The sequence below is a fragment of the Thunnus maccoyii genome, chromosome 18 (genome assembly GCF_910596095.1).
Source record: "Thunnus maccoyii chromosome 18, fThuMac1.1, whole genome shotgun sequence".
NCBI classification, from domain to species: Eukaryota; Metazoa; Chordata; class Actinopteri; order Scombriformes; family Scombridae; genus Thunnus; species Thunnus maccoyii.
The window spans coordinates 24,491,021-24,518,944 of record NC_056550.1 but is presented as its reverse complement, the minus strand read 5'-3'; the positions used below and the strand labels follow the sequence as shown (position 1 = coordinate 24,518,944).

The 27,924-nt window shown below is 42.5% G+C and overlaps 1 protein-coding gene across 2 annotated transcripts; it reads right to left on the bottom strand.

Moving 5' to 3' along the window:
- Positions 1 to 33: 33 nt before the first annotated feature.
- ppfia3 (PTPRF interacting protein alpha 3) lies at positions 34 to 27,911 on the bottom strand. 2 transcript variants are annotated; one of them, XM_042393233.1, is made up of 30 exons: positions 27,234 to 27,911; positions 22,105 to 22,206; positions 21,665 to 21,904; positions 21,527 to 21,586; positions 20,070 to 20,198; positions 19,840 to 19,932; positions 19,125 to 19,177; positions 18,921 to 19,014; positions 18,626 to 18,760; positions 17,412 to 17,495; positions 16,981 to 17,112; positions 15,155 to 15,217; positions 14,972 to 15,051; positions 14,270 to 14,438; positions 13,030 to 13,223; positions 11,503 to 11,719; positions 10,034 to 10,167; positions 9,789 to 9,943; positions 9,527 to 9,626; positions 9,338 to 9,419; positions 8,515 to 8,715; positions 7,340 to 7,405; positions 6,806 to 6,832; positions 6,443 to 6,618; positions 5,975 to 6,072; positions 2,885 to 3,060; positions 2,473 to 2,541; positions 1,251 to 1,413; positions 589 to 652; positions 34 to 323 (listed from the first exon to the last, which is right to left on the bottom strand). In XM_042393233.1, exons 1-29 carry the CDS (start codon positions 27,612 to 27,614, stop codon positions 600 to 602), a joined length of 3,726 nt encoding a protein of 1,241 aa, XP_042249167.1. In that variant the 5' UTR covers positions 27,615 to 27,911; the 3' UTR covers positions 34 to 323; positions 589 to 599. The 2 variants fall into 2 exon arrangements, with proteins under 2 accessions (XP_042249167.1, XP_042249168.1); XM_042393234.1 differs by lacking the exons at positions 34 to 323; positions 589 to 652; positions 1,251 to 1,413; ... (1 more) ...; positions 2,885 to 3,060; positions 5,975 to 6,072 and having other exon boundaries at positions 6,547 to 6,618; positions 6,806 to 7,131; positions 27,234 to 27,429.
- Between the last annotated feature and the right edge of the window lie 13 nt (positions 27,912 to 27,924).

Genomic DNA, 27,924 nt, shown 5'->3' with positions numbered 1-27,924 from the left:
CCGGCACAAGCCTAACCAACACCGGCGTTGTCCTTTATTAACCCCACAGCACAGTCACGCTGAGAGAGAAAGAGCAAAGACAGAATGACAGGAAGAGAGAGACAAGAGAGAGAAAACAGCTGATCCCGTCCTACCTTCCTAGTCTAGTCGGAAAATACATTCATACATTCTTCATGTCATTTTCCCCCTTTTATTCCTTTGCTTCTGTTATTGCAGAATGGTCAGACCGATAGATTTATTTTGAAGTTAAATGGTTATATTCATTGCTTCTTTCTCTGTGGATGAGCGAGAGGGTCCTCTAGTCCCCAAATCCAGTCAGCGCCCTGAGGAGAGAAACAGCATTACTCCCACGTCACTGCTTCTGTGGCCTTAATTCAACTCTTACCTAAATCCCCACCAACCAAACCCACCACTTAATGACCTTAGGGGAACTACTGAAAATCCCAGGCTCAAACCAATCCACTACGACAAACATGCATGAAACAACCAGACTCAATGAATGTGCCTGGCGCTGTCTGTTTTTTTTGTCTCCGCACACGGATGAAACACTGCTGGATAAGTTTAATTAATGCGGCGGACGGCTCTCACCTCAGCCCCCTTCAACAGGAGTACGTCCTCACTGAGGCAGATTCACCCCGGGCACCAGAGTTGGCTGTGTTGGAGACCGGGAGACAGACACAGATGGGGTTATTATCGTAACCGCAATGTCTTAAACACCGCTGACCTTCCACAAGCATTCCTATTAAGAAGTGGAATGAGGGATAATAGTCTTCCTCTGTACTTTGAAGCGTCTGTTCCTTGTTATTGCCAGTCGCTCCGCTAAAGGAAACTGAAAATTCCACTGCCAAACTAATGGCAGAGTAGCATGAAAAACAACCAACTGCTTTGCGCCTGTGACTCTGGCTTTTGCATTTAATGTGTCTTATATAACGTGTACGCTGGCTGGAAGACAAATGTTTCTGTTCAAGGCTCATTTCCAAGAAAATCAAGATGTAAACACACGGCTCATTTATAATCAGGTCTGCGGAATAGTTGCACCTGATCGGGGGTTTGCCCTCCTGTCCTCCTGTAACCGAGCTACAACAGACCTTTTGCCCCGATTCCTGTCATGCCCTTCATGTGAGTAATGCCATATAGAGTAGCAGGCTCTCACACCGTCGTCTAAATTGAGACGCGCCTCCAGGGCTCGGAGGAGCTGAACAAATGTGAATATGAGAGCCAAGGTGTCAGAGGTCACGGGTCGTACTCACCGTCACTCTGAACTTTTCTCAGGGTAACCGAGGGCGTGGAGATGGCTGAGGCACGGAAGTTAGCAGGCAGGGTCTCGGCGGAGTCGGAGGTCACGCCCCGTAGGTCTTTCTCCCTAAACATCTTCCTCCAGGAGGGCGAGCGGGTGAATGTCTTAGTTCCATCCTGGCAGATAGAGAGGGTTTGTGTGTGTGAACGAGAAGATGGCTGCTCAAGCAAACCATCACTTAGACAAATCTATGGGTGCTTCTCATTAACTTTCATGTCTCCTTGAGGCTGCCTGAGCGAGGATACAAGAGGCCGTCCTTCGCAGTCTTTTATCAAACTGATGCACCGCTTTATTGGAAATCTGTAGTGTTTGGACGCTGCAGCTGAGCGGACTGATCTCATACTACATCACCGTGGTTTTATACAAATAACAGAACCAACTCAGGTGTAATATCGCTCCCAAGTTTAGATTTTGTTTGCTTTCTGATTCCTAATTTAGTTAAAATTGTTTTATTTGTGTTCACTGTAGGTCTGATTAATAAAGGACGTATAAAACAACTTTCATCATTCATCAGAAAGGTTTTTCTTTTCATTCTCCCATTTGAAATAACAATCAGACATTTGAATGAAATATCGTTTTTTATGAGGCTATAAAATCGGGTGCAAAGTATATTTCGAGTATATACTTGAGCTACTAGCCAAATTATTCCATACTCACTAAGACATACTCATCATAACATTGACTATTAAATAATGAACTTAGAAACAGAATATCAATAAATACAGACTCAGATAATTAATACACATTACTGCCAGTAAATGGCTGCATTGAGCATCTGAGCAGTAACTTTACAAACTGTGTTTTGACGGATCGGTTTGTCAAACAGTTTATTTCAAGAGAAAGATGCAGAGATATTTCACCTTCTCTTTCGTCATGTTGGACAGCGCACTCTTATTATTATTATTTGGACAGATCATCACATAATCTCTGCTAACAGAAACTCCATCAAGGCATCAAAAGATGCTAAAGAGCTGTTAACACCTGTAGACTGACAGCTGCTGTCTTTAGAAGAAGAAAAGAACGTCTCATGTGACTAAAACCGTGTTTCCTCGATTCCTTTTTCCTCACATCTTTTCCTTGCATAAAACACGAGGGAGGGAAACGAGGAGACATTTAAGACTAATGAGAAGCATCCTATGTATTTTTATCTTTTTCCAGCTGATTAGCATGCTGACCTCATCAGGTCGTCTCTCGGTTCCCATGGAGATGAGGGAGTTGTACTCTTGCTCCAGGAGCTGTCTGGCCTGGAGGAAAAGAGGTGATGTAGAGCTTTGAGATTAGTTTGAACTATTTGCAGATGACACATTTTCAGTACAGGTCTGCTCTGCTGGCGTTCATTAGTTCATGTTTAAACAGCATAAATGCATCAAACCAAGACTGTTTTAACCCCAATGGATCAAATGAGGCCAGTTAACTTAAAGGCTTTTGGTTACTTACCGTACCTGCTCCTGCTTGAGGCTCAGAAGATGGTAATAAATTTAACTGATGTATTGGTTTACAAAAAAAAAACAGGATATTGACCACTAGTAGTGCCCTTCATAAGTAAAAATATGTGGAAAATGTGCACTTTGATGAGCTGTCAGTTACCTGTGTGTTCTGATTGGGGATCTGCAGCAGCAGGGCCAGGTCAGTGTAGTCAAAGGTGTCGTCTAAAGCCAGCAAAGCCCCGTGGACGCCGCTCTCACGGAGGTTGTCGGCATATTCCTTCAGACCGATAGTCTGCACCCAGCACATCACACGCTCATTGGACCACACCATCACATCTGGGAGGAAAGAAAGAGAAGGTGAAGGGAGGGGAAGCATCCATTGCAAACAGCGAGATGTCTTCTGGCTGTTTTTATAACCCAGATCAGGTTTCTTTCACTTCCTGAAGTTCGAGCTGAATGGATCATGCGAGTCTGTTTGGTCTTATTAATGGTCTTCTGAAACGGTTATATTACCGGTTAAGTATCAATGAGTGATGGAGAGAAATTGCGAAACGTTTCTAATTTACTAATTTATCGTCTAACATTAACTGCACAGGTCAAGCTTATCATCAAACAAGTCCAAAACTCACAGATTTTCCTCACTTGGGAAATTCTTTTGTTTGGGGAATTCAGCCAAGATGAACTGATTGCAAATGTACAACATGTGTATCTCAAGGCACGGCGGTGGGAGAGCATGAGCTTCGGGTTTGTTTAATGGCTGAGCGTGTTGACATTTATGTAATCCTCATCCGGCCGAATTGCATTAGAAAGCTGTGGCTTATAATCTTTTCTAAGTAAGGAGGAGAGGAGGGGGGCTGTAACCAAGGGGTGGTCCAAAACGTCTTCCAGAGACATCAGAACTCAAAAGAAATGAAGGAAATGTCTTAACCATTATCAAGTTTGTGGGTTTTCTTGGGGGGTCTGAGTTTATTTTATGTTTTATGCTAAAGCAAATACATGTGTCATACTTCTATGGATGTTGGTCAGTCCATTACTTTGATCTATTCATGGTCCACAGAGGATGAATCCTACTGGTTTTACTGACTTTTCCTCAAGGGCCAGAAGCTGATCAAAGTTTTCCATCATCCTATTAAATATCTACTAGACAGATTCACACAATTTTTTTTTTTACAGACATTCTGAATCCAGATGACTCATCCTCCTCTATCACCGCCATGAGGTTCACATTTGTGGCTTTGAGAGAAAGGTCAAAATTTTAATTTCTTCAATACTGAAATTCCCATCAGCCTCAAGTACTTTGAGTTTAGTGCTAATTAGAAAATGTTAGCATGCTGACACACTAAACTAAGATGGTGAACATGGTAAAAAATTATATCTGGTAAACATCATGATGTTAGCTTTGTCATTGTGAGCATGTTAGCATGCTAATGCTGGCACGTAGCACCCATTCAGAAGCAGTCAATAAATACTGTTTCAATTATCTGACTACATGACCAATAAAAAATAAAACAATTCTTGTTTCTTGCTTCTTGTTTACCATAAAATGATACTGATAGGTTTTTTGAGTGGCGGTGCATTTCACAAATGCCAGACAGCGAGCAGCCTGTCCTCTTTCACTGCTGCACAGAGGAACAGAGGCCTACTGTCCGCTAGCTAGCTGCTTTTAATGTAGGTTAAGGTAAAAATCATGGGGAAACAAAGCAGTTTGCTTAAGTTTATGACAAAAAGACGTTGTGAGGAGCAGGAGGAAGCTCAAGTTCAGCCATCATTCTCAACCCAGACACCTACTCCTGCGATTGTTTCTCCTCAACAAGTTCCCAATAGCAATAAGCTCTACTGTTGAAAGACTCTTTTCAACTGCCAATAAAAACTGGCATCTGGCATCCTTTGATAGAGTGTCGTTTATGTGCCACGTCATGTTCAGGTGTCATTTTTAACGTTACTGAACATGTTGGTGCTGGTGTACTTTTAACCATACGCTTGAGTAATGATGCTTTTGCGTCTATCGGCTGGGTGTGTGCGTGTGTGTGTGCATGTGTGTGTTTATGTGGCTGCCGGGTCAGGCTATGTTCAGGTGTCATTTTGAACGTCACTGAGCGTGTTGGTGCTGGTGTACCGCTATCTGTTGTGTCTGTCGGTTGTGTGTGTATATGGCTATACGATGCTGTTAATGTTCGTCTTGGTGCCTCTAACATTACCTCTGATGATGTATTCAGACCAGTATAGTTTAATGGCCTATATTGGTTAACATATGCGGTTCAGAACCTATTAAGTATGATAGGTCTTGGATGGACTATGCCCACCTGATTTTCTCTGTGCCCCCTGTTTACGCTACTGTGCTGTTAGCATTTAGCTAACTGCATACTGTGCAGCTCCACAGAACTGCTAGCATGACTGTTAGCTCTTTGTCTTGTTAAGGTGTAGCTACTCATGTGAAACAAAGGGCAGAAGTTTAAGAAGTAAAAGAAAGCAAAACATACTTTTGAATGTCTTGTTAAAAGTTTAAAGTAGTACAGCAAATGCTACTGCTACTGCCTCTACTAATACTAATACTAATACTAATAAAAAAGACATCAATTAATAAAGTACCACAGCAAGATAAAGTGCACAAATCACTGGGTCAAAATGTTGCCCACTTTGGGTCAGAAAAGCACCAATACAACATTGGCTTACCTTTACCCAGGTGTTATCTATGATTTTGACCTAAAAACTGTCAGAAATGTATTGTTTCTTGTATAAAATGTTGTACATATGATATTCAAAAGATACAGAAGTTATTAACAATCAATAACAAACCTTGACATGTAAGTTTAAAAAGAGTAGAGCAGATTATAACAAACTTTAGTTTGGGTCAATAACCCAACAGTAAAATAAAAAACTAAAACTGGGTTAAAACATCCCCTTGTCTTGAGTGGCTTTCTGGGTAACATTAACCCAGTATTGTGTTGGTGCTATATGGACCCAAAATGGGTAAAACTTTGACCCAGAGATTTTTAGTATGTAATAATGTGCAATAGGTAGAAGTAAACGTATGCTTTAATAATAGATCAACAATAGTTATAATCATTTTAATGATTAACCTGGATATAGATGCATGGGTTTACATAGTAATCACTAAGGTATGCTTTGAACAAGACAATAGCACTGCATGAATAGACAAATTAGTTGGGCGGACAGGGTCATCAGTGGAACAAAACCATCCCACATCTGAGGCGTTATGGTGAGAAAATGGTAGATAAAAAGAGCTCACCTTTGTTCTGGTGGACACTCTCCTCTCTCCTCCTTTCCAGCTCCTTGCGGTCGTAATTCAGGCGCTTCAGGCACATGATGCCATAATGCAAACTAACCCTGGGAGAGGTCAAAGAGCCAGAGGGTGAGCAGTTGAAGCAAGTTAACAGAGGGCGTGTTTCCACTCTCACCTGTACTCAGAGAGCATTAACACAATCCAACACCTTTGACCCATCAACTCTTTTAAAATAGAACTTAAATAAGGCCTGGAGACATACACCTGAGCGTCGAGACTGTCACAACAACAGAAGCGCTGCCAACATTTCTTTTAACACCTTCATATTTCCCATACCGCACTCACGCACAACAACAGAGTGTGAACAGACACACAGAGTGAAACTGAGAACAGGATAAGTGACACAAGAACATAAGTTAAATGAGTTATGGTTGTGAACGAGGCAAGAGCAGGCACGCAGGAGCCGAGCCCTACCTGTGGAAGCTGTCCACCATTTTGAGCTGTCCTCTCAGCTCCTTCTTGGTCAGGTGGTCCAACATACGGGCATCCACCAGGGACTCCATGAAATAGCTGCGATACTGTGGCAGGCCCAGGCTGGGCAGCCAGTCGTTGCCCACCCACTCATGATTCATATCACCATAGGCCAGTATCTGAAGGGGACAACCGCAGATGATCAACACTGAATCACGCTTGGCTTGATATGTGATGGTGGTGCAAGTCAACGACTCATGACTCACTGCGTCTAGTCTCGCTGGAGATATAATATTACTGACAGATACTCAGCATGTTGTGTTAATTCTGACTTTTTCAAAAAAAAAAGGTGCGGTTGATCCTTACCTGATCCCAGCTGAACTCTTTCAGCTCCTGAGACGCCGAGAGGAAGAGAAGAGGCAGACAGAGAGAGACAGAGCCAGAGAGAGTGATATGGAGGTGGCGAGGGAAAGGGGAGCGGGGGTCGAGAACAGGGTGGACGGATGGAAGAGATGATGGAGGAGAAGCAGAGGAGAGGGGAGCAGTAGCAGCGGCAGCAGCAGCAGCAGCAGCAGCAGCAGGAAAAGAGGACAAAGGGAGGAACAGTGTGTTAGTGAACGGGTAATTAGTTGGAAGCAGTTCACATTGAAACAGCAACCAGAGGGAGAGAAGAAGATGCTCAACACTATGGCCTGGGCCCACAAAGAGAGATATATAAAGAGAAATACAAAAAGAGAAAATACAGAGAGAGACAGTGAGAGGAGGAGGAGGAGGAGGAGGAGGAAGGGGAGAGACTCGTCAACATGATTCAGACCAGACTAGACGCCAAACATGATTAAAAACTGAGTAATCATAAAAGAGGGTTTCACAGACAAAAGACAAAACAGATGAGGCACTGACCGGAGGCTTGGTGGCAGCGTTTAAAGACTCCATCTCCGCGTGGGTCATCCACACGTTACTGGTCGACTGCGGTCATGTGAACGAGAGAAAAATAAAGCTGTTAGATATGAAAAGCAAAGCGCCACATAGTGCTTTGCCTGTTTCAAGTGCTGAATCAGTGCTTGTACAGTTTTTTCTGGTGCCAAAAAAAAAAAAAACACATCACAAGATGTTAACCGACCACAACAGCAGACGGCTTTCTCATCGCCAAGGTGATTTTGATGAGCAAGAGGTTTGACAGGTTTATGTGAAATGATAGGATAAATCTGTTAAATCTGTTGAGCAGAATTACGCGGCCGCTCACTTTCAACATTACATCACATTAATATGATTCCTGCTGTAAATAAATATGAAGCCAAGGAAGGAGGAATTGGAAAAGTAAAGCCAAACCAAAAATTGAGACACAAATGTCCTGCGTGCTACGGTTTTACTACATTTTTCAACATCTGGTTTATCTTTGTGGCTGTGTGAGAACATGAAAAAAATGGGCAAATTAAGCCAAGTTTTATCTGCAAGCAAAATAAGTGGAACTTTATCAGTGCCTATGCAGTTTACTACCATTCTCTTATGGAAAATACATTGATATTTTTTATTATTTTTGACATTTATCACATGCAGGATATGTTTCATGTTCTTTGGTGTTTTATATTTTCCTGTATGTCTTCTTTCTTGCTCTCAACCAGTCAAAGATTTCTCATATTTTTTCTTTCCTACATTACACAATCTGTATTTCATTTCATATCATGCTTACTTGGCATCATACATTCTCATTTGCATACTATTTTATTTGTTGCATCCTGTTATTAGCTTCTGCTACAACGCCCACATTTCCCAAAAGGATCATTGACTTTTCAACTCATCTCAAAACTACAAACATCTGTTTCGACATGTACCTCATACCACTCATGCTCAGCACGGAGAACATGCCTTGATAAGTTATTAAAAAGGTGTCAACACTTTGATGAACGCATGCTCCAATCTTTACCTTTAATCCTATAGGAAGGCCGTCTAGACTGGGATTATTTTATGGCATGAGAATATATTTGAGGATATAATTCCTCTTTTCTACTTTATAGTGAGTGTGTATGTTAAATGTATGTGCGGTCACAGTGTGTTGCTGATTCAGGGAGTCTCACAGAGCGAGTGCTGGCCGGGGCAGAGGGGCTGGTGAGGGACACCATCTCCTGGATGGCCAGTCGCAGTTTGAGGCGGTGCAGCGGGTTGCTGATGCCGATCTCCCTCTGGATCTCTGTGTCCGACAGGTTGGCCATGATTGCGCCGCTCTTCACGTTGGCACGACAGGCTGCAACGTACCAGGCTGGCATTCCCACCCACAGCTGGAAGGAGGAAAACAACAGATGAAATAAAGAAGAATAAAATGCGGAAAAAGTATTATCTGAATGCAAGTTTTGCGGCTAACTCCCTTAGATTCTTTTCTTCACTTAAAGGGGACGTATCATGCACATTCACAGGTCTATATTTAACAGGCTGTTTCAGCTCCTGATGAAGCCACTCTATTCTGATTGGTCAGCTTCAGGAAGCTTCCTCTTTCTCCGGAGGCTATGTAAACAAACAATGGTAGTAGGATTTCACTTCTTTTCTTGTTCTTTACTCAAAAAAGTCAATTTCTCAAATATGTCGGTACATGTTCAAGCCAGATCAGATCTGAAATATGTGAGTGGATGATGGGAAAAAAACCTGGAACCACCATAGCAACAAAGACTACAGAACAGACGACTGTTTGTGGGCATGCACAGACGATCTGATGACATCACAAGGAGGAAGTAGAGGTAACTTTGCAAACAGAGTATTCACAGCAGGCTGAAGCCCTGGCTTTTGACAGGCAGGCAGCATTTTTACATACGTTCAGCTCAAGTTTTGGAGTTTTTAACGTAGACATCCGACATCATAACAGCACATAAATGCTGAAAATCACAAAAATCTGCAACCAAACAGTACCTCCAACCAAGATACAACAGTGGGTCCGTCCCAAGATGCAAAGGGAAGTCCTTGGCGACATGCTTCTTCCAGTAGCTCATGCCTGGTAAGAAGAAGAGTTATAGATGTTTGTGGTTGTGAGAGAACAAAAACTAAATCAGGGAACCAAATGGAAAAAAAAAACAGGGAACACAATTTCCTGGCGCTCACTTCTTCTTGCTGCGGCGGTCTTTATCTGCTGGACCCAAAGTCCCAGTCTTGTTCATCCCCATAGGGTCTCCAGAGGCCAGGTCCTCAGAAGGTGTAGATGCTGGAAGAACCAAAGAGGTCAAACATCACAAGAACTACAGGAACCACACATAAGAATAACTCAGAGCCAGAGCAGCTCAAACATGTTTAAATGAAAATACTGACAGTGTGGATTATTGATATACAGTCAATGTTATCCCTCCCTTATCCTCCATCTGTTTACCAAGAGACGCAGATCCATCTCGCCCAGGTTGGCCCATCCTCCCTTTCTCCTTCTTTCCAAAAAGCCGACCGATGGAAGACTTGATGCTTTTCTTCTTGCTGGACTTGTGAAGAGAATCTTGGCTGCTGTTGGAACTGCTGCCATCTGCTGAGAGGCTGGAACGGAGAAGAGAAAACACTGGGGTAAAAACCCCTAACACGTCAAAAGCATTACATCTGATAGATCTTATGTGCAGGCTTTCTTACCTGCGGAACTCCCGGGGGTCGTCAAGCATGGCGCCCGGATGGGTGAGGGTCATCCTGTCCAATCGCAGAGCACGAGGAGTCGGAGGAGGCGTAGAGTCAAGAAGAGCGAGAGACCGATCGTCGTCTTTGTTGTTCTGAAACATGGATCATAAACCTTTTAATGACGAAAAATTCAACAAATATTTCTGCACATTGGATGGTACGTCTAACTAGCTTAACTAGGAGCCATTTTTTTCGTGAACAGCTGAAATGATACTTGATATCTGCCGAGTAGATCGACTCGATAAGCCAAATTAGGGCTATAATTCCCTTAATTCGTTGTCATGTTCCTGCCTGGATCTTAAGATAATAGCACACAATCCATTTTTAGTCCGACCAAAAGTTAAAAACCCATTTGTGAGGGTGTAATCGCAATTGTTTAACCTTCTCATATAATGAATAAATATGTGTTTTTTTTTATTAAACAGATGTAACTGAATGATCCAAAAACTAGATCTCACCTCATTCAGATTCTTTTTGTTCTCAGCTAGCTTGGATAAGTACTGCACAGGAACAGTTCATATTTTCCTTGGAAAATTCCAACTAAATTGTTTTTATTGAATGAAAGAGCGAAGAGGAAACATGAGCTAAGTACTAATGAGTTGCCGACTGAAATCCTAATTTTTCTGTTTATTGGATAGTTGATTAATCATATCAGTGTTTGTGTCATGTCAACAATGTTTGGGTATACTGTAGCATTCAGATGATGCTCATTTGGTACTAATTTGGGTCCAGCAAACCGAGAAAATAATACCAACTTTATTACTCCTGATAAGTCACCTACATCCATTTCTCTTTATGCTTTTTACTCCTCATTTTTACCATATGAATAGAAAGTGGGATTGGATGTTACCTTTTACCATTTCTCTATTGTCTTATTTTGGTAACCGTACCCCATTTCTACCCTCACCTTTTTGTTCTTGATAGGAGTGGAAGCCGTTATAGTTTCCTGCAACTCATGTCAACTGATATAGAATATTTGTGGAGCTCCATTACTGTCTTAAGTTGTTTTATGTGACATCCATCTATATCTCCCCCTTTGTAGCTTGAACAGTTCTTGCAGTTTTATCCTGAATCTTGCACATCCACATATTCAGTTTTGCAATCACTGCTGACTGCATGTTTTTTTGCTTATTGCACCATCTTTTATAGTCTATTCACATATCTCTGGATTGCTGGGCCAGTGTGTCTGGCACCAGTCATACCACGCTGAAAGTTACTTGAAGTAGTCTTGGCCAATCTAACATGATGTTGAAGAGAAACCGAACTTGTCTGACCCTGTCTGCATGATTTACTTATGCTTTATTTACATGACTCATTGTCTGGAGGAGTTTTTTTTTTGCATAAACAGGGAGGTGGATATCAGAGCAAGATAAAAAAAAAGGTTAAAAGTACAGGAATAAGCATTCTTCTCTACATTCCAGCGGTACCTGTCTATCGGTCTCATGGGCCGGGGAGTGGGGCAGACGAGGGGTGGAGTGTCCAGAGCTGGGGGGAGAGGGGGAGGCCAGGGTGGAGGATGTGATGGAGGAGGGGATGAAGCCCCGTCCTGTGCTGTCTCTCCCCAGGGAGGACGGAGGGATGCTGACCTGGCTCTCGATCTCCTCGGCCCGCAACTCTGTGTTCTCCTTCTCCTCCTGGATCAGTCTGGTTTTAAACGTGGGGGGTGAAAAACAGAGGAGGGAGAGGACTGAAACATTTGGATGATAACATTAAAATACTGATATGTAGTTCATCCTGAAATCTGAACAGACTTAAAGGAATAGTTCAACATTTTTTGGGAAATATGCTAATTCGTTTTCTTAGGATACTTCTGGCATATATGTACGATAAACATGTAGCTATAGCCAACAGCATAGCTTAGCAGAAAGACTGGAAACAGCTAGCCTGGCTCTGTCCAAAGGTAAAAAATAGCGCGTACCTGCACCTCTGAAGCTCACTAATTAACACCTAATGTCTTGTTTCTTTAATCTATGCAAAAAACGGCGTTGCATGTTTTACAAGGGCTAGGCAACCACCAGAAACTCCAGGAAGGTTACTGGTCCCGGCTTGTCTGACACATAACCCTCCGTAAAGCGGCAAATTGATGTTTTTACACTTCAGTTTTTGTACGGATTAAACAAACAAGATACAACATGTTAATTAGTGAGCTTTAGAGGTGCAGGTACGCACTATTTTTTTACTTTGGACGGAGCCAGACTAGCTGCTTCACTGTTTCCAGTCTTTGCGCTAAGCTATGCTAACCAGCTACTGCCTGCAGCTACAGACAGTATTTACAGACATGAGAGAGATATAAATCTTCTCATCTAACACTTGGCACAAAAAACGAACATTTCCCAAATGTCTAACTATTCTATCAATCTCTTGTAGCTGCAGGTGAACTAAAAATTGTCTAATTGTCAGAAACAATAACAAAATCTCCATCATTTGTTACAAGAGCCCATCATGTCAAACTTCATATTTTGTGTCACCAACATTTAAAAAAACTCCAAAGGTTTTCATTTTACATTGATATAAAACAGAGAAAAAACGCTAATTTGGAAATGTTTAGTAGTTTTACTTGATAAATGACTATTATTAAGTTTGATTATTTAATTACTTCTCATTTCAGAACTAGTTCTTTTAATGTTGTGCCAAGCGGTGACAGCGAATAGAGAGATTAAAAAAGGCTGCTCCTGTTTCCGAGAGCACAGATGGAAGACAATTAGAGTTTCTGGACTCTGAGTATCATTTTATTAGGTACACTTGAACTATCTAAAGCAATCCAACTAAACAGCCCTGCAACTGATCCAACCACTGTGAAATTTATAATGTTCGGTTTTGTGTAAACAGTGTCAGAGAGTATTGATGTGTTTATTTCTGAGGCTGTAGTATGTGATGGTGTTGTATCAGACTGCTGACTCCCTCCCTCCCTCTTTGTGTCCATCCAGCTGTTGAGTGCTGCCGCCCTTCCTTACTTGATCTCCTTATTGATGGCCTCCAGCTGTTCCTGCAGCATGATGGCCAGAGTCTGCACATCCGTTTGTCCGCTCGGGGACAGCAGCTCGGAGCCGAACCGATGCTCCCCGTCGTCCTCGTCGTCGGAGCAACCCACATCGACGCCAGGCTCGTACCCGGTCCCCAGCAGAGCCCCGCTCTCCCAGTCTGGATACTGCACACAGAGTAATACATCCCGCTCTCAAATACTTATCATTCACACGTGTTTCTAGACTAAATCTATTTTTAGAAACGCTGGTGATCAGTGTTGAAAGTAGCACTGTTGTTTCCCCAGTAATTGATTATATGATAGTCACAGAAGATCAGGATAAATGTAATATCATCAACCTGCAAGTGACAGATATGGGAAAATAATCCAAAAACTAGATCCCAACCTCGTTTAGATTTTTTCTCATTCATCTACATCTTAGTGTTGATTCGTCAGCTCACACTTGAAGAACAGGTTCGCAATTTTACAAGTCTGTCCTAAAACAACAGTCTGGAGCCCAAATGAACACTGAAACATGTTTTTCTTGCTGTAATCATTCCTCCTCTTCATACTGACCGTTAGAAGATCCCTTCATAATGACCTTAAAATGTAAGTGATGGGGGACAAAATCCACAGTCCTCATTTTGTGCAAAGTTTATCTCTTATTATGAGTCAAATCGAGTGGATATCTTTCAAAGTTACTGTCTTTTTAGTGCCAAATTCTTTCTTTTTGTTATGATCCTTCCACTGCAGCAGAACAGGAAAACACTGACAGAGAGGGAATTATTTTTACTAAAAGATTGTACCTCTGGAAGATATCCACTTTATTTGACTAACTCAGATGGCTGAAGCCTCATATTATCTTCAGATAAACTTTTAGATACATTTTTGCTTGATTACAGCGAGAAAAGTCTGTTTTAATGTAAATGTGGGCACCTGACTATTGTTTTAAGAAAGACTGAAAATCTGTGAACCTATCCTTTAACTAACTTGCATAAGAGATGCAAAAAAAAGCTTACTTTTTTCCAGTGGAAACCCTAAAACTGATTTTACTGAGTGATGAGAAAATTGCTGTTTGGAGGAAACATATTTTCCTACTTTGTAATGTTAAATAAATTTGTCAATTGTTCCTGTGTAATAATAACATACTGATTCATAAAAAAGTCCAACATTGCAGATGCATGAAAATGAATCTGGGCTTGTGGTGGGCGTTCGGGACGTTAGATTCTCACCTTCGTAGAATCCTCCCGGGCGGAGCTCCAACGGGCCCGGTGACTTCGCCTGACCACGCCCCCGGCGGAGGCGTTACCAAAGGGATCCAGATGTGTGGTGGAGCCTGTCGGGAGGGACCCGCCTCCGTGGGAATACCTCAACTCCAGAGCGCTACCTGGGAGAGAGCGACTGGAGAGAAAGGAGGAAAGAGAGAGACAATACGAGATAAGATAAAACATTAATTATCCCCCGCGGGGTAGATAAGGGATGTGGTAAGATATGAAAAATATGTGTGAAAAAAGGCTAAATAAATAGAAAATATGTCCCTAAATCAACCTGAAATTAAATAATTAAATGGTACATTCAATATAAAACAATAAGAAGAGTATGATATATGAAGAAAACTAATGATTTGACTTCAAATAGCGCATCATATTCCCATTAACAGGTCTACAAAGGGCTTTAAGAGAAAGAGTCAAGACATGCAGATGAGAAAGTGAGAATTAGAGAGTTGGGTCATGCACGTGTGGTTGAGCTTGTATACATATCAACGCTGTAACAGCCCTGCGAGTGCTGACAGCGTTAAACGCCTCCGACATCGAATGATTTATCTACAATGACTCACAAGATGACAGATAAAACGTCTCCCGTCTTTACAGTCAGTCGAGAAAACTTTCAAAAATGGATGGACTTTCCTTTCTACGTGGCTAAACGGCACAAACCTGGAGTAAGAGCCCCCGGGCCTCGCTCTCAACTGATCCAACTCCAGCTGAATCCTCTCCAGCTCCGCTATGAGCTGGTCCTGGGAGTTAAAAGAGAGAAAGAGAGAGTTGGTGAAAAAAAAAAAAAAAGGGAGCATATGTCTTCTAGCTTCAACAAAGAATGAAGCCTGGAGATACAGTCACCTTGTTTGCCAAGAGATCATCCTGGAGTTTCTTCATGTTGGAAAGTTCCTCAGATAGGGCATTCTGGGTGAGGAAGAATTAGAAGTTTTATTACTGTAAAATAACAACAGTTTATTCTTGATAAGATGTGTTCAAACTGGGAGGCAACGTCACCGAGCTACACAGGAAAACATCACTCCACATGTTGCTACACAAAGGAAATCAGCCAGTAAACGACACAAAGCAAAGTAAAAGTTTTCAGCAACATTTCATATCTATGCGCTTTCGAAAGTTACTGTTTACAGTACACATAATCCCTTTTAGCAGTGATGACTCCTTCCAGTAATAAAAACTAGAGAAATATAAATTGAAGGTGCAAATAAGCTGTTAATTACAGTATCAGTCAAAAGTTTGGACACACTCTTCCATTCAAGGGGATGGGTGCTGTATTTACCAAAATGATGGAAACAAACAGAACTGTGAGGTGGTAGTTCTCTAAACTGTACTTTTATTTAATTTATTTAAATTTTTGAAATCCATTTTTTCACCCAAATATTTGTATTATATGTAGACAAACTGGTCACAAAGTGAACTTCACGAGGACTTATATCCCCGAGCCAGTAGGCCGGAAACCTCGGCTCATGGGAGGTTTATCACCTCAAAAATATCACTGAAGTGCAGCCGTTTCTCTTCCTGAACGACCTGTTTTCCACATCCAGCTGTTACGCAGCAACATTATCATTCATTTAGAGTCGTGTTTCTGTCCACCTGCTGAATGTAAGTCCAATATTCACTCTCTTTAAGCTCTGTTTCTGCTCTCTATCAACTCCTGAGGGAAATATCTGACTCTCTAGCTGCTAAATGCTCCACTATGTTCACCAGCTAGTCTACAGCTAACTGTGTCTGTTTGCCGTTTGGTGCTGAGCAGGTAGTGTACGGTGGCTTTTTACAGCTTTTTCTCTGAAAATGACGCTATGAGAGCGCTGAGAGTGAACCGAAACAGTAAAGTTGCAGCCGGACGGATAAACAACGAGCTGAAACTCACTATAAAGCTCCGTAGAGCTGAGAGGAGCTGCAGAGTCACTGATAAGTCTCTGTAGGTTCATCACTATGAGCCACGACCAACACATTACAATCTGTTATTTCATACATTGTTATTATGAAAAATATAGATTATAGCCGCTTTAAAAACCTCTTTAGCCTGGCTTTTGATTACAATATTTTACAGCCATTATTTACTCAATTTAATCCTTAAATTTATTGTATTAATGTTTTAAAATATTTTATACCCTCTTATCTATTTCCAAAATGTATCTTTCTATTTATCTATCTGTTTTTTGTGTGTGTGTGTGTGTTGTCTCTCCTCGATTTTTTTAATATTGTTTTACTGCTGTAAAGTGTATTGAGACGCCCTGGTGTGATTCTACACTTCAAATAAATAAACTTTAACTTTATTCGTCATTGTTGTTTATCCGTTTTATCTGGTTCTGTTTTATTTTATTACATTTTCCAATAAACAGCTTGTCAGTCATCGGTAAAGCATTTTGAATTGTGCTAATCGGTACGAAAGATGCGATACAAATAAAGCTTGATTGATTGATTGTTGGTTTACCCCAAAACAGATAAATAGTGATCCCTGGGGATAACAAGAGACAGAAAAGGATCTGTTGTGAATCCAGCTGTGTGTGGACGAAGCGCTCGCTGCTGTTTGGAATTCACTCAAGTTTTAACTGGTCACTTCCTGGAGGGCACGCATACCCGACACCAGGAGTTCGTCTGGATAAAAGGGACGAATCCTCGGTTTTACCACGTTTAGATAAAAACGAGGAGATGTCTGAGCGGGTCACCTTCTCCTCCAGGGCGGCCATTCTCTCCTTCAGGTGGAGCTGCAGCCTCTCGTTGGACTCAGACAGCAGCTTGTCCACCGTGTCGGAGAGACGCTTGTTGTGTTCATCGTTCATCCTCTCCCTCTGCCTCGCCTGAGGGGGAGAGAGAGAGAGAGTGAGAGACGGGTGAGAGCGGAGGAAAGGAGGAGGAAAAAAAAGATGAGTGTGAGGAGGGAGAGAAGAGGAGGGTGGGGGGGGAGAATTAATAACAACCATTCTGTTTGACAGAGAGCGAAGATTTCTATCTGAACGTGCACGGTCAAATAGAGGGTTTAGAAAATTAGTGCGCCTTTGTGCTGCGTAAAGCCCGACAAAGGAACGGCACGAAAAGAGGGGGAGGATGAAAAAAAAACAGAAAAAGAGAGAAAGAGAGATAAGCGGGCATGACTCACTCTCTGTAGCTCCTGGTTCTTCTCCTCCAGTTGCGCCTCCATCTGCCGCAGACGCTCCTCGAAGTTGCCGTGACGCTCCTCCGCCTGAATGATCGGAGAGAGGAAGGAAGCGAGGAAGCTAGAGCGTGAACCGTGTTCCCGCACTGATACAGATTAACACAAAAGGAAGGCAGCTTGTTGACAGAGTCTACCAATTAGTGACATGCCTGTACAGATCAAAGCGTAATAGGGAAGTTTGTTTGTCTGCGTCTCTCTGGGTATTAGTCCTATATTTCCGTGGGAAGCCATCTTGCCTGAACATGTAAAAGAGGTAAGTGTAGCTGCTGACATGAGAGTAGGATCAGACTGATGCTGGGTTTTTGGGGCCAATGCCAATACTGATATTAGGGAGCAAATCAATACATCATCTTATATATACAGATTATACACATAAACACACCATTTTTTGCAATGATTCCACAGATATGTAACGGACGCTGGATATTTTACAGTTAATAATTAACTTAATTGCATAAAATGACTTGTAAATGAATTGTAAATTACTACAAATAAAAAAAACACATACTACAAAAATAACATGTATGTATACATTAAGCTTGAATTAAGAAAAAGGATCAAATATATATAAAATGTTGCCTATATATGACATATATGCTGATACTCGTATATCTGTGATAGGCCAATATTGGGGCTCTACAGGAGAGTGAATGTAATATTTTTTTTGTTTTTTTTGATTGGCATGAGTGACAAGGCAAGCATGCTAAAGGTTAACACCTGAGCAATTACATCAGTCATAATGTGTTTGTGCGGTGTACAGTTCCTGACGTGTCGAGCGCCCAAGGATCAAACCTGCTGCCCTGCGCTGGCTTTCATCTCAGATTGTTTGCTAACTGGCACCTCTTGGTGAAAATATTTGATATTCATCTGTCATTTGACATCTCATGTTCTGTTTCATTCATGCATGAATGCACACAAACACCTACACACACGCGCGCGCGCACACACATAATCATGCCTGCACCAGCCTACACGCCCGCACATGCCCACACACACACATTCATGCAAATGTGTCTGTGCACATATTGCTGTACTGCTATTTTAATTTCATTACATAAAAACACATTGGGAGGGGAGGGGGGAGGTTTATGACACTTTTTCAAATCTATAACTGTGTTGGTATGATTGCAGGTACGCACACACACACACACACTCACCTTGTTGAGTGCTGCCACTCTCTGGGCGAGCTGGGCTTCGATCTCAGGCAGCGTCTCAGCCCTCTGCAGGGTTTGCTGCAACTTCTGTTTGGCATCATCCAGACGCTCCTGAAGCTGCCGGTTCTTCTCCTCGCTCTGCAAGAAGACAGGATGAGAGGGAGCGGAGGTGAGACTAGGAGTCTTTGTGCCAACGTACAACGAGGCCAAGTTGCCAATCAAGAGCAGAGACATGGACACACACACACACACACACACACACACACACACACACAGGTATGAAAGAGACTTTTCCCACCTGTCTGTAGAGAGACTCTTTGCTGGCCAGCTCGTTCTCCAGTTTATCTTTTATGTCATGGAGAGACGTCGCCTCCCTCTGGGCACTGAGGTACCTGCAAACCGGATTAAAACAGCAAACAGACAGAGCAGAGCAGTGAGCGGAGAACAATTTAGAAGAAGGCAATGTCTGAGAGTTCAAGACCACGGGAGGGAAAACACAAACCTGCGTTCTAATGTGGTGATTCTCTCCTCCATGTCTTCCCTTTGACAGAGTGCCTATGAGATTTAAAAAAAAAAAAAAAAGGTGTGTGTAACTCTGACTCTGACGCAGAAATAGAAAAGAAAGGAGACCAGACAGAGAAAGCAGAGAGAGGGCAAATGTCAAGCTTGTAAGTAGGAGTTGATCAAAGGGAATTCACTGGGTTTGAACAGCTATTGGCTGAAGAATGATGATGACTAGTTAATAATTCTTGTTGACATATTTCAGAAGCACCCACTTATTGCACAAGTCCATGAGACGGAGAGGGAGAGAGCGAGACGGGAGGTTAAAGAGGATAAACCGAAGAAAAGCAGTTCGGCTGGAAGGAAACACAAAGGGAGGAAGGTTTGCTGAGTAAACTGTCTCGTCTACCTCACGTTCCAAAACACTCCCCACCTTTCAATCAGCTACCAGCACGCTGACTGATTAACGAGGCGTCAGCCATGCGAGGAAAAAAAAAAACGCCTGCAGCTCTACCACTGGCACTGTCACCATGGCTACAGGGTAGAGGCTGCTCCTGTGCGTACAGTAGCAGCCGCTGCTGCCAAGTAGTCAAATGGTTTTGTTACCATAGCAAACTGTTACATATCTCTGTGTATGAGCAAAATAGACTCTTTGTGCCACTGCGACAGACACATAGTGGCGGTTTATTGTCTGTCAACAGCTCGGCGAGTCGCACCTCTTTCACATCTCTCTGTAGTTTCTGGTTGGCCTCCTCCGATCTGGCCAGCTCCCTCCTGGCGGACGTCAGCTGCTCCTCGATCTCCCCGACCTGACGGGAAGCGAGAGTGTGGGACACAAGGTCGAGTGAGCACACATCATTGTCTGTCTGTTAGCATCTCCGGCTTGTGATATTTTGTTTGTTTTGGTGAAAGCATCAGACCATAAGAGTGTCCCTGTATCAAGTACCTGTCTGCACATGAGGGCCAGTCTCTCTTTCAGCTGGCCCAACTCTGACCTCTGTCGCTCTATCTCGCCCTCCCTCTGCCTGTCGATCTCTCCGTCATCCAAGATGGAGGAAGGTCCGTTGGGCAGCCGCTGAATGAAGAGTGCAAGTACAATTTAATTGCAAACAATGATCATAATATCTTTGTTATTTTTCTACTCTTATAATGTTGGATGTCTATGTTAAATATGGTCAAACTTCCAAAAATTGAGGTGAACGTACACAAAATTGCTCCCTTTAAGTCAAAAGCCGGAGCTTCAATCTGCTCTGAAGGCTCCGTTTGCAAAGTTCCCTCTACTTCCATCCAACTGACATCAGATTGTTCGCACATGCCCACAAACGGCCGTCTGATCTGTAATCCTTTGTTTCTAAGGTTGTTCCTTGATTCATGTTGCTCACACGCATACGTTGGATCAGATTTGGGCTTGAACATGTACAGACGTATTTAAGAAGTTCGTTTTGAGTAAAGAATTGGTAACATAAAGGAAATCCAGCTGCTATTGTTTGTTGACGTAGCCTGCGGGGCCGGCAGAATAAAAGTATAGACCTCGAAATGTGCGTGATACGTCCCAATTAAAGTTGTGATCAGTAGAAATGACTAAACCCTACGTTACAGGTTGCGCTTCTGGCGCTGTTTTTGTTGGCTTTTAAAACACATTTTTGGCGTGTACTTTGGTGGAAAAGGACTCTGGCCATAAAGGATCCTGTCATATGTCATAAAGTATCATATTACATACAGTATCACGGTCCATAGAAGCCCTTCATGGTGAGAATGTAGAAATACCTCACTGGAGGGAGCGTGAACTTCTTAGCGACCGCTCAAGATAAATAAACTTCATGTCTGTGCACGATGGGTGCAAAGTAAACTTCTGAAGGTTTTGCATTAAAGTCCATACAGCTCATGTAAAATCCAAGATGGTGCATTAACCACTTACACGCTGACTGACTGTAGTGCTGCACGGTAGCAGTGCGCTCAGTGCTGCCGCTGCTGGCTACCAGCTACACTCCAGTCAGTGAGCGAGGAAGAAATTATGCAACATTTTGGATTTTAAACAAGTCATATCGACTTGAATTGAATTTAGCCGCTCTCGATGGAAGTAATTTGAGTTTTGTTACTTTACATCTGCCTGACATTGACTTTTTTTCCCATCTGCTGCAGTGAATTTGTATTTTAAGCATTCTTCTGTTACAAAAAAGTATGAGCACTGGATGCAGGATTTTGCATGGCGATAATTAGCTAGCTTACTTATCTCTGTTGGAGAAAAGTGATTTGTTTGTGGCGGCTACAGGCCACCAGCAGCTGTACAGACCTTGATGTTGCAGGTCTTTTATGTGGCATCTACTTTTTTTTTCAAGATTTCCTAAACACAGCTTAAGCATTTGTGGAAATTACATCTTTACCTAATCTTTATCAAATTACCTCTTTGCCGTTGTCTAGTCCTTGCTGCCGCCGTTTGATTTGCTCCCTTAAAGACACCACCTAAAACAACACAGAGGAGAACCGTCAGGAGAGACTCCATCAGTGCGTAACAGAAAACAAACTAACACAGAAACTCACTTCTTGAGAGGAAGACTGCAGCTCTTCCTCCAGGACCCCAACGCGCTCCAAAGCCACCCGTAGCCTTTCTCGAACCTTCTCATCCAGCGCTTTGTGGTGCTCAAACAGCGACTTGAGGGCTTTCAGGACCTCCACCTCGCTGGAGACCCCGGCCGGGGACTGGGCCTGCCTCTTCACCACGGTCATCCTCAGGCTGCGCTCGTGACGGGACACCAGGCACTCCAGATGTTCTAGCAGCAGCTGGAAACACATGCGGTTCACGTACGTTAAAACCCCTCTCCACGGTGCACCTCCTATCCGTTATGAATACTGTTCATATTACATTGTGAAATCTTTCGAGACGTTTACACACGAAGGCCAAAAATATCAGAGCGGGACTTTAATTAACGGCCAAATAAACACAAGAACATAATGTTAAACAGACACAGAAGTGCACTGACTCGTGTGTTGTTTCGCTCTGCCTTCAGCTCGGCAATCTCCTCCTCTCTCTCCAGCAGCTGTTCCCGGCAGAGGTTCAGCTCTTTGGTCAGCACTGCAAACTCCTGCAGGGTCACAAGAGGGTGCTGTTATTGACTCAATGCTTCTGCATGAGGTCATGAGTGCAGTTTATTCACACTGACCACACACACACACATTCATACAAACATCAAACTGAAAGGGTCAATGCATCCACAAATTATTTTGTAATGAAGTACTTTCCCACATTCCCTTTAACCTGCCTCTTTTGGTGATTTCCTTCATTTCCCAGAATGCCTTCAGAGAGCCATAAACCTGGTTTACCTGGTTGGTTTTGCAGGTGGAGGGATTAGTAACAGGCTAGCAGGGGAGTGAAGGTTGCACTGAATCTGTTCTGCTGGTTTTATTTGCTCTGCTGCTCCTGTAACGGATTTCTCTCTCGTGAGACGATAAATGTTGAGTCAGAGGGACTGAAACCAAACAAATGATGTCCTAATCATCGAAAACTTTGTTACAAAACACCACGGTAATTGGGCTGGAAATATCTCAGCATGAAGTAACCTCTACTTGCTTGGCCGGTGATCCCAAAAAGAATAAGAAACATGCACGGCCAAACGTAAGAAATAAAACTCTGGACTGTGAAGTTTACTGCCAATATTTTCCCACACAACACAATTACCTACAGTGAACAGTTTGAAATCAAATCTTGATTTCATTAGCAAACTCAACAAATTCAACCTCGCAGGGTTTCATTGCATTACCTCCATGCACACATGCACAGAAACGCAGCTACACCACGGCCGAAAAAAGAAAACCAGTCGCTAAAAAACCAGCATGACAGCACGTACAGTATAATCTCTGCCATGTCTACCACAGCGCTCCTCATTCATGAGTCTTAAACCGGTCCTTGATATAAAAATCTAACCACCGGGTTTATTGCACATGTTGCACCTGAAATTGGTTTAATTGCACAATAACCACGACTGGCTGTACATTTGGCCGTCATTAAAACAGAATGCCTGGAGGTTAAACAAGCATGAGCATAGCAGGAATTAGAGCCAGCACGGTGTATTGTATATTTCCATTTGACAGCAGTCCAGTTGAATTGTTGAGATTTGGTGTAATTTATTCCAATTATGTGTAATTGTGTGGTTAGCTACATGATAGATATGATTAAAATCTGTTGCCTTTAGTGTAAATAAGTGGTATCTATGGCGACAAATCAACAAAGAGAGGATGATTGACGTTAGGTGCAAGTCACATAGATTGAGTTGCTGAGATGATGTTTCAACGCGAAGTAAAACACACGACTGTGAACGCATACTGTATTATATCCTGCACTATATGCACCGACTGTTTCGACTCGGCTCATGTGCGATCGTGGCGTGACACACACATGACAGAGCACACGACCATCCTCAAACATGTGCGCCTCGTCGTGTGTGCGTTTTCAAAAAAATGCTTGATGCAAACAAGCCATTAAAGGGCAGTGATGTGTGCACGCCGCTGCTGTTATCTTCACTCCGTGTTAACAGCCATCAGTTTTTACCCTCACGGAAGCAAACAGGCCTTTACACCCTTCTTCCAGCCCCCAAAAAAAAACATTTTAAAAAGCATTTAAAAAGTACAGCATGTACAGTAATGTAACACGCTGATGTGCTCGCCGGGCTGAAATAGTGGAGGATGCTTCTTCTTTGAAAAGACGACAGAGGAAGGATCAGGGAGAAAATTGCTGTGTGCAGATGGCATGTTCCGGACCCCAAAGGACGCCATAATTCTGGGATTAGTTCAAGTAAAAAGACGGTGTGAGATGGACCGCTGATACCAGACACTTTCTAGACTCCTCTCTGTCTCTTTCCATCGCCGTCATTTCGGTCAGATACACCATGCAAATCGCTCTGCTCCCCTGACGGCGCCGGCCGTTCACCTCCTTACACTTTTCATTTCTTGCACTCTCTTCCCGTCTGAATCCTGCTATTCTATTCTCCCTCCTTCATTCATTTCAATCCCCCCCCTCCGTCACGATACACGACATCCGAAACACACTCTAGAAACCACCTTATTAGTATGCAGCAATATGCAAATGGGCTTGATTTGTTAGTCTCTGTGTGTTTCATATCACCATTTTTTTTTCTTCTTCTTCTTCTCTCTGTACCGTGCTGTCGCTCTCTCCATCCCTCTCTCTCCCCTATTTTTCTCTCTTGGCAACGTCTACACACACAGACGAACTCGGTGAACTCATCTACTGTAGAACGTATCACACAGCGCTCCATGTGTTCCTCTATCTCGCGCACGTGTGTGTGTTCCCGCAGATGTGTACATCATATCGATCGCCTTTCTCCGTGAGGTAACGCGGCCCCCCTTTTAATGTCCGGTCACTCTCTGTTAGAAAAGCGCAGCGGCCGCTACATCTGTTGTTTCATTTTTGATATTTCAGGCGTGTAGCGACAGAGAAAAATAGGTCCTAACAATGAGGGAGGCATCATCGCCGCCTGGGGCATCCAACAATGACTCCTGCCTGAAAATAGAGATGGAGCCCTTGTATGTTGAGTGGAATTACAAAATGATTAGCTCTCGGGCACCAGGATGTGGGATAATATTGGCCTCTGCGCTGCAGGCGAAATGCAACGTTTTGCTGTCATCTTCAGGTTTTAGGGCAGCTTTTGTTAATATGCACTGCTGGCAACTTACAGTAAAAAAACACTTTACTTAAGTATTTCTATTTTAGTACATTTTAGTCACTAATTACTTTGCAGTAAATGTTTACATTCAATATAACATGAACCAATAGAAAATCTGTATCTCAGTCATGTTTATATTGATGGTGTACATGATTGCATAATCTCTCATTTTAATATTTTTAAATTAACAATTATTTTGTGGCGATTATTAACTAATCTACAACTTATTTTCTTAATTAATTTATTTGTTTGTATTGTTAAATGTTAGAAAATAGCTGAAAACACCTCTAAACATGATTACAGGCATAGAAAACTAAAAAATATGCAGATTTGAGAAGCTGGTACGTGTGAATTTTTTCATTTTTTACAATTAAATGATTATCACAATTTGTTGTTTAGATTGTTATGAGCTTTTAACATGATCTATAGTTTTCTGAAGCTGTGGAGGAGTATAATAATAATACTAATAATCCTTCAACTGATTTGAAAGCATCAAAATCTACAAAAACTGACAGGTTTTCATCCGTGTTGCTGTACTTTCGACTCCCCGGCAGCAGAAAGTAATAAAGTAGTCCGACTCAGCGCCTCCTGGACCGGCCACAGCATTAAAATCCTGCTTACAGGTTAACACATCAATAATTCAACACTGTTATAGGAACAGTTTTCACTATGAGTACTTCTGATCCGAGGGTACACTCTGCTGATAGTACTTGTTTACTTTCACTGAGGTCAGATTTTGAACGGTCCAGTTTTCCGTCGTACATACAGTAAGTAAAGGATTTGAGTCACGCTGCCCACCAGGCTGAACCGTTCAACACTTTCTTCTATGTTTGTATCCAGAATGTTATTTTGACTTCTGTGTATTTATTGGCTGATTGATAATTACAGAACCAGCTGTCTTCACTGATATTCTGTCTAAGTGCTGGAAAGTGTTGATACTGTGTGAATTTACATGATTTTATGTAGTTCTGTGTTTTTACTGAGTTGGCACCTGATAGGTTTAAGGTTGATCAACAGAAAATAAATCAGAAACTAATTTGATAATCAATTATTTGTTTTGAGTCATTTTTTAGAGAAAAATGTTAAAATTCTCTGGTTCCAGCTTCTTAATTGTGATTTTTCTTGTTTCTTTAGTCTTTTAGTCGACATTTTTCACCTTTTATTGACATTTTACAGACCAAAAAACTAATTTATTAATCAAGAAAATAATTGAGATTAACTGATAATGGAAATAAGTTGTTATTTGCAGCCCTAGTTTTGAGCTTATCATGCCTATTCTCCCTCTTTTAAAACAGACTTCAACACGTAAACATGTTTTAATCCAGTACCTGAAATTAAAGGAACAGTTCACCTCGACTACACACCAAATCACAAACCAATAGTTCATCTGTTCTATTTTAATCATCTCCCAAACTGAAACGCTAAATCTTAGTAGTTAATTCCTGCTCTGATAAATGCACAAAATACCAGAAATGTTCTTAAATCAGTTTGTTATCAATGCAAATGTTTTGTAAATAGACAACTGCAATATGAGCCCAATAAATACAGTAAATCAAGTGATGTCCTGCTGTATATTTTCCTCATACTTTAGTCATGTATCAAGAGCTGCAACCATTAGTTGATTAATTGATTAGTCAATCTAATAATTGTTTTAGTCATTTTGTTGAGCAAAAACGGCAAACATACGCTGGTTGCAGCCTCTCAGATGTAATGATTTAATGCTTTTCTGCATAAAACATGATTATAAACAGAATTTCCTTTGACTCTGGACTGTTGAGAGGACAAAACGAGACATTTGAAAACGTCACCAAGGGATCTTGAGAAATTCCAACAAGCATTTATCACTATTTTCTGACATTTTAAAGACCGAACGACTGATTGATTAATCAAGAAAATAGTTGACAGATTAATTGCTAATGAAAATAATCATTAGTTGCAGCCTTACATGCATCCCTATGTGCTACTGTAGGATGTGTCCACAATATTGTAACAAACAGAAGAGATAATGATGTAAATACTGGAAAACTCATACTAGAAATATTGAATTGACAAGTTTTCATCTTATGATTGAATCGACATTTTGAGGTGAACTGTTCCTTTAATCTGACATGCAGAGTAATATTTAAGATGCACTATCGTCTGTGCCTTTAATCGTGCAAAAACCTTCATCACACAGGATGACTGAGCTTGTCATTTCATGCCTAATACACATAACTTTTCTTTGTTACATAATGTTCCCTCATTCACACCTTCAATCTGACCTTGACAAACATGAATACGACCTATAAGTATAAAACGCTGTTAGAATCCGGGATAGAAAGGAGTTCGTGTGCGTGTGAAGAACATCATGTGATATTAAAACTAGTCAAAATCCACTTAGCAGCTGTTCAGTCACCTCCTGATCGTTTCTCCGACCCCCTCGGTCACCATACCTGCGGCAGGGCGATGGACAGCTGCCTCTGGAGGGACTCCTTCTCGTGGCCCAGCTCCCGCAGACGTAGGTGGGCCGTCCCCAGACTTTCCTGTGTCTCCCTCAGGCTCTCCAGCAGCCTCTCCCTCTCCGTCAGCATGTTCACCATCAGCGACTCCAGGTTGCCCGTACTGCCTCCTTCATCACTGCCGCCTCCTCCTCCGCCGCCTCCTCCTCCGCCTCCACCGCCGCCACCACCACCACGAGAATCCCTGCTCCCGTAGCCCCCTATGCCTCCCATCCCTCCGCCCATTCCTCCTCCGCCCCCCGCCGGGGAAGACGAGCCGCCTCCTCCCCCGCCTCGCCCGTCCTCCGAGATGGTTGGCATCACCTCGCACATCATCTTGAGGCCTGGGTGTGAGAGGTGTTATCTGAGAAGCTGTCTAGGACGCTCAGGCGCAGTGTCTGATTGGCTCTCGTCATGAAATGGTCAACGGCTACTCGGTTCGTTAGGAGGGGGGTCTTTCCTCTCAAGCTGGCATGCGAGAAATGAGTGCTTGGGGGGGTGGGGGGGATGATGGACAGGGCAGTTTTGTGAATGTGTGTGTGAGAGAGGTGGGGGTAGAGGGGCGGAGAGAGGATATACTGTAAGATAAAAGTTCCAGTGGCTGGAGGGCAACAGGGTGACAACAGGGAGGGCGCTGAGGGTTTGG

What these genes read in the sequence shown, in the direction of transcription:
- ppfia3 (XM_042393233.1), bottom strand. Translation starts at nt 27,614, where the DNA reads ATGATGTGCGAGGTGATGCCAACCATCTCGGAGGACGGGCGAGGCGGG. An exon ending in AAGAGTCTCTCTACAGACAG is followed by an intron (nt 18,761 to 18,920) that starts GTGGGAAAAGTC and finishes GTCTTCTTGCAG; the next exon opens with AGCGAGGAGAAGAACCGGCA. An exon ending in GAGTGTCCACCAGAACAAAG is followed by an intron (nt 3,061 to 5,974) that starts GTGAGCTCTTTT and finishes CTTTCCTCCCAG; the next exon opens with ATGTGATGGTGTGGTCCAAT.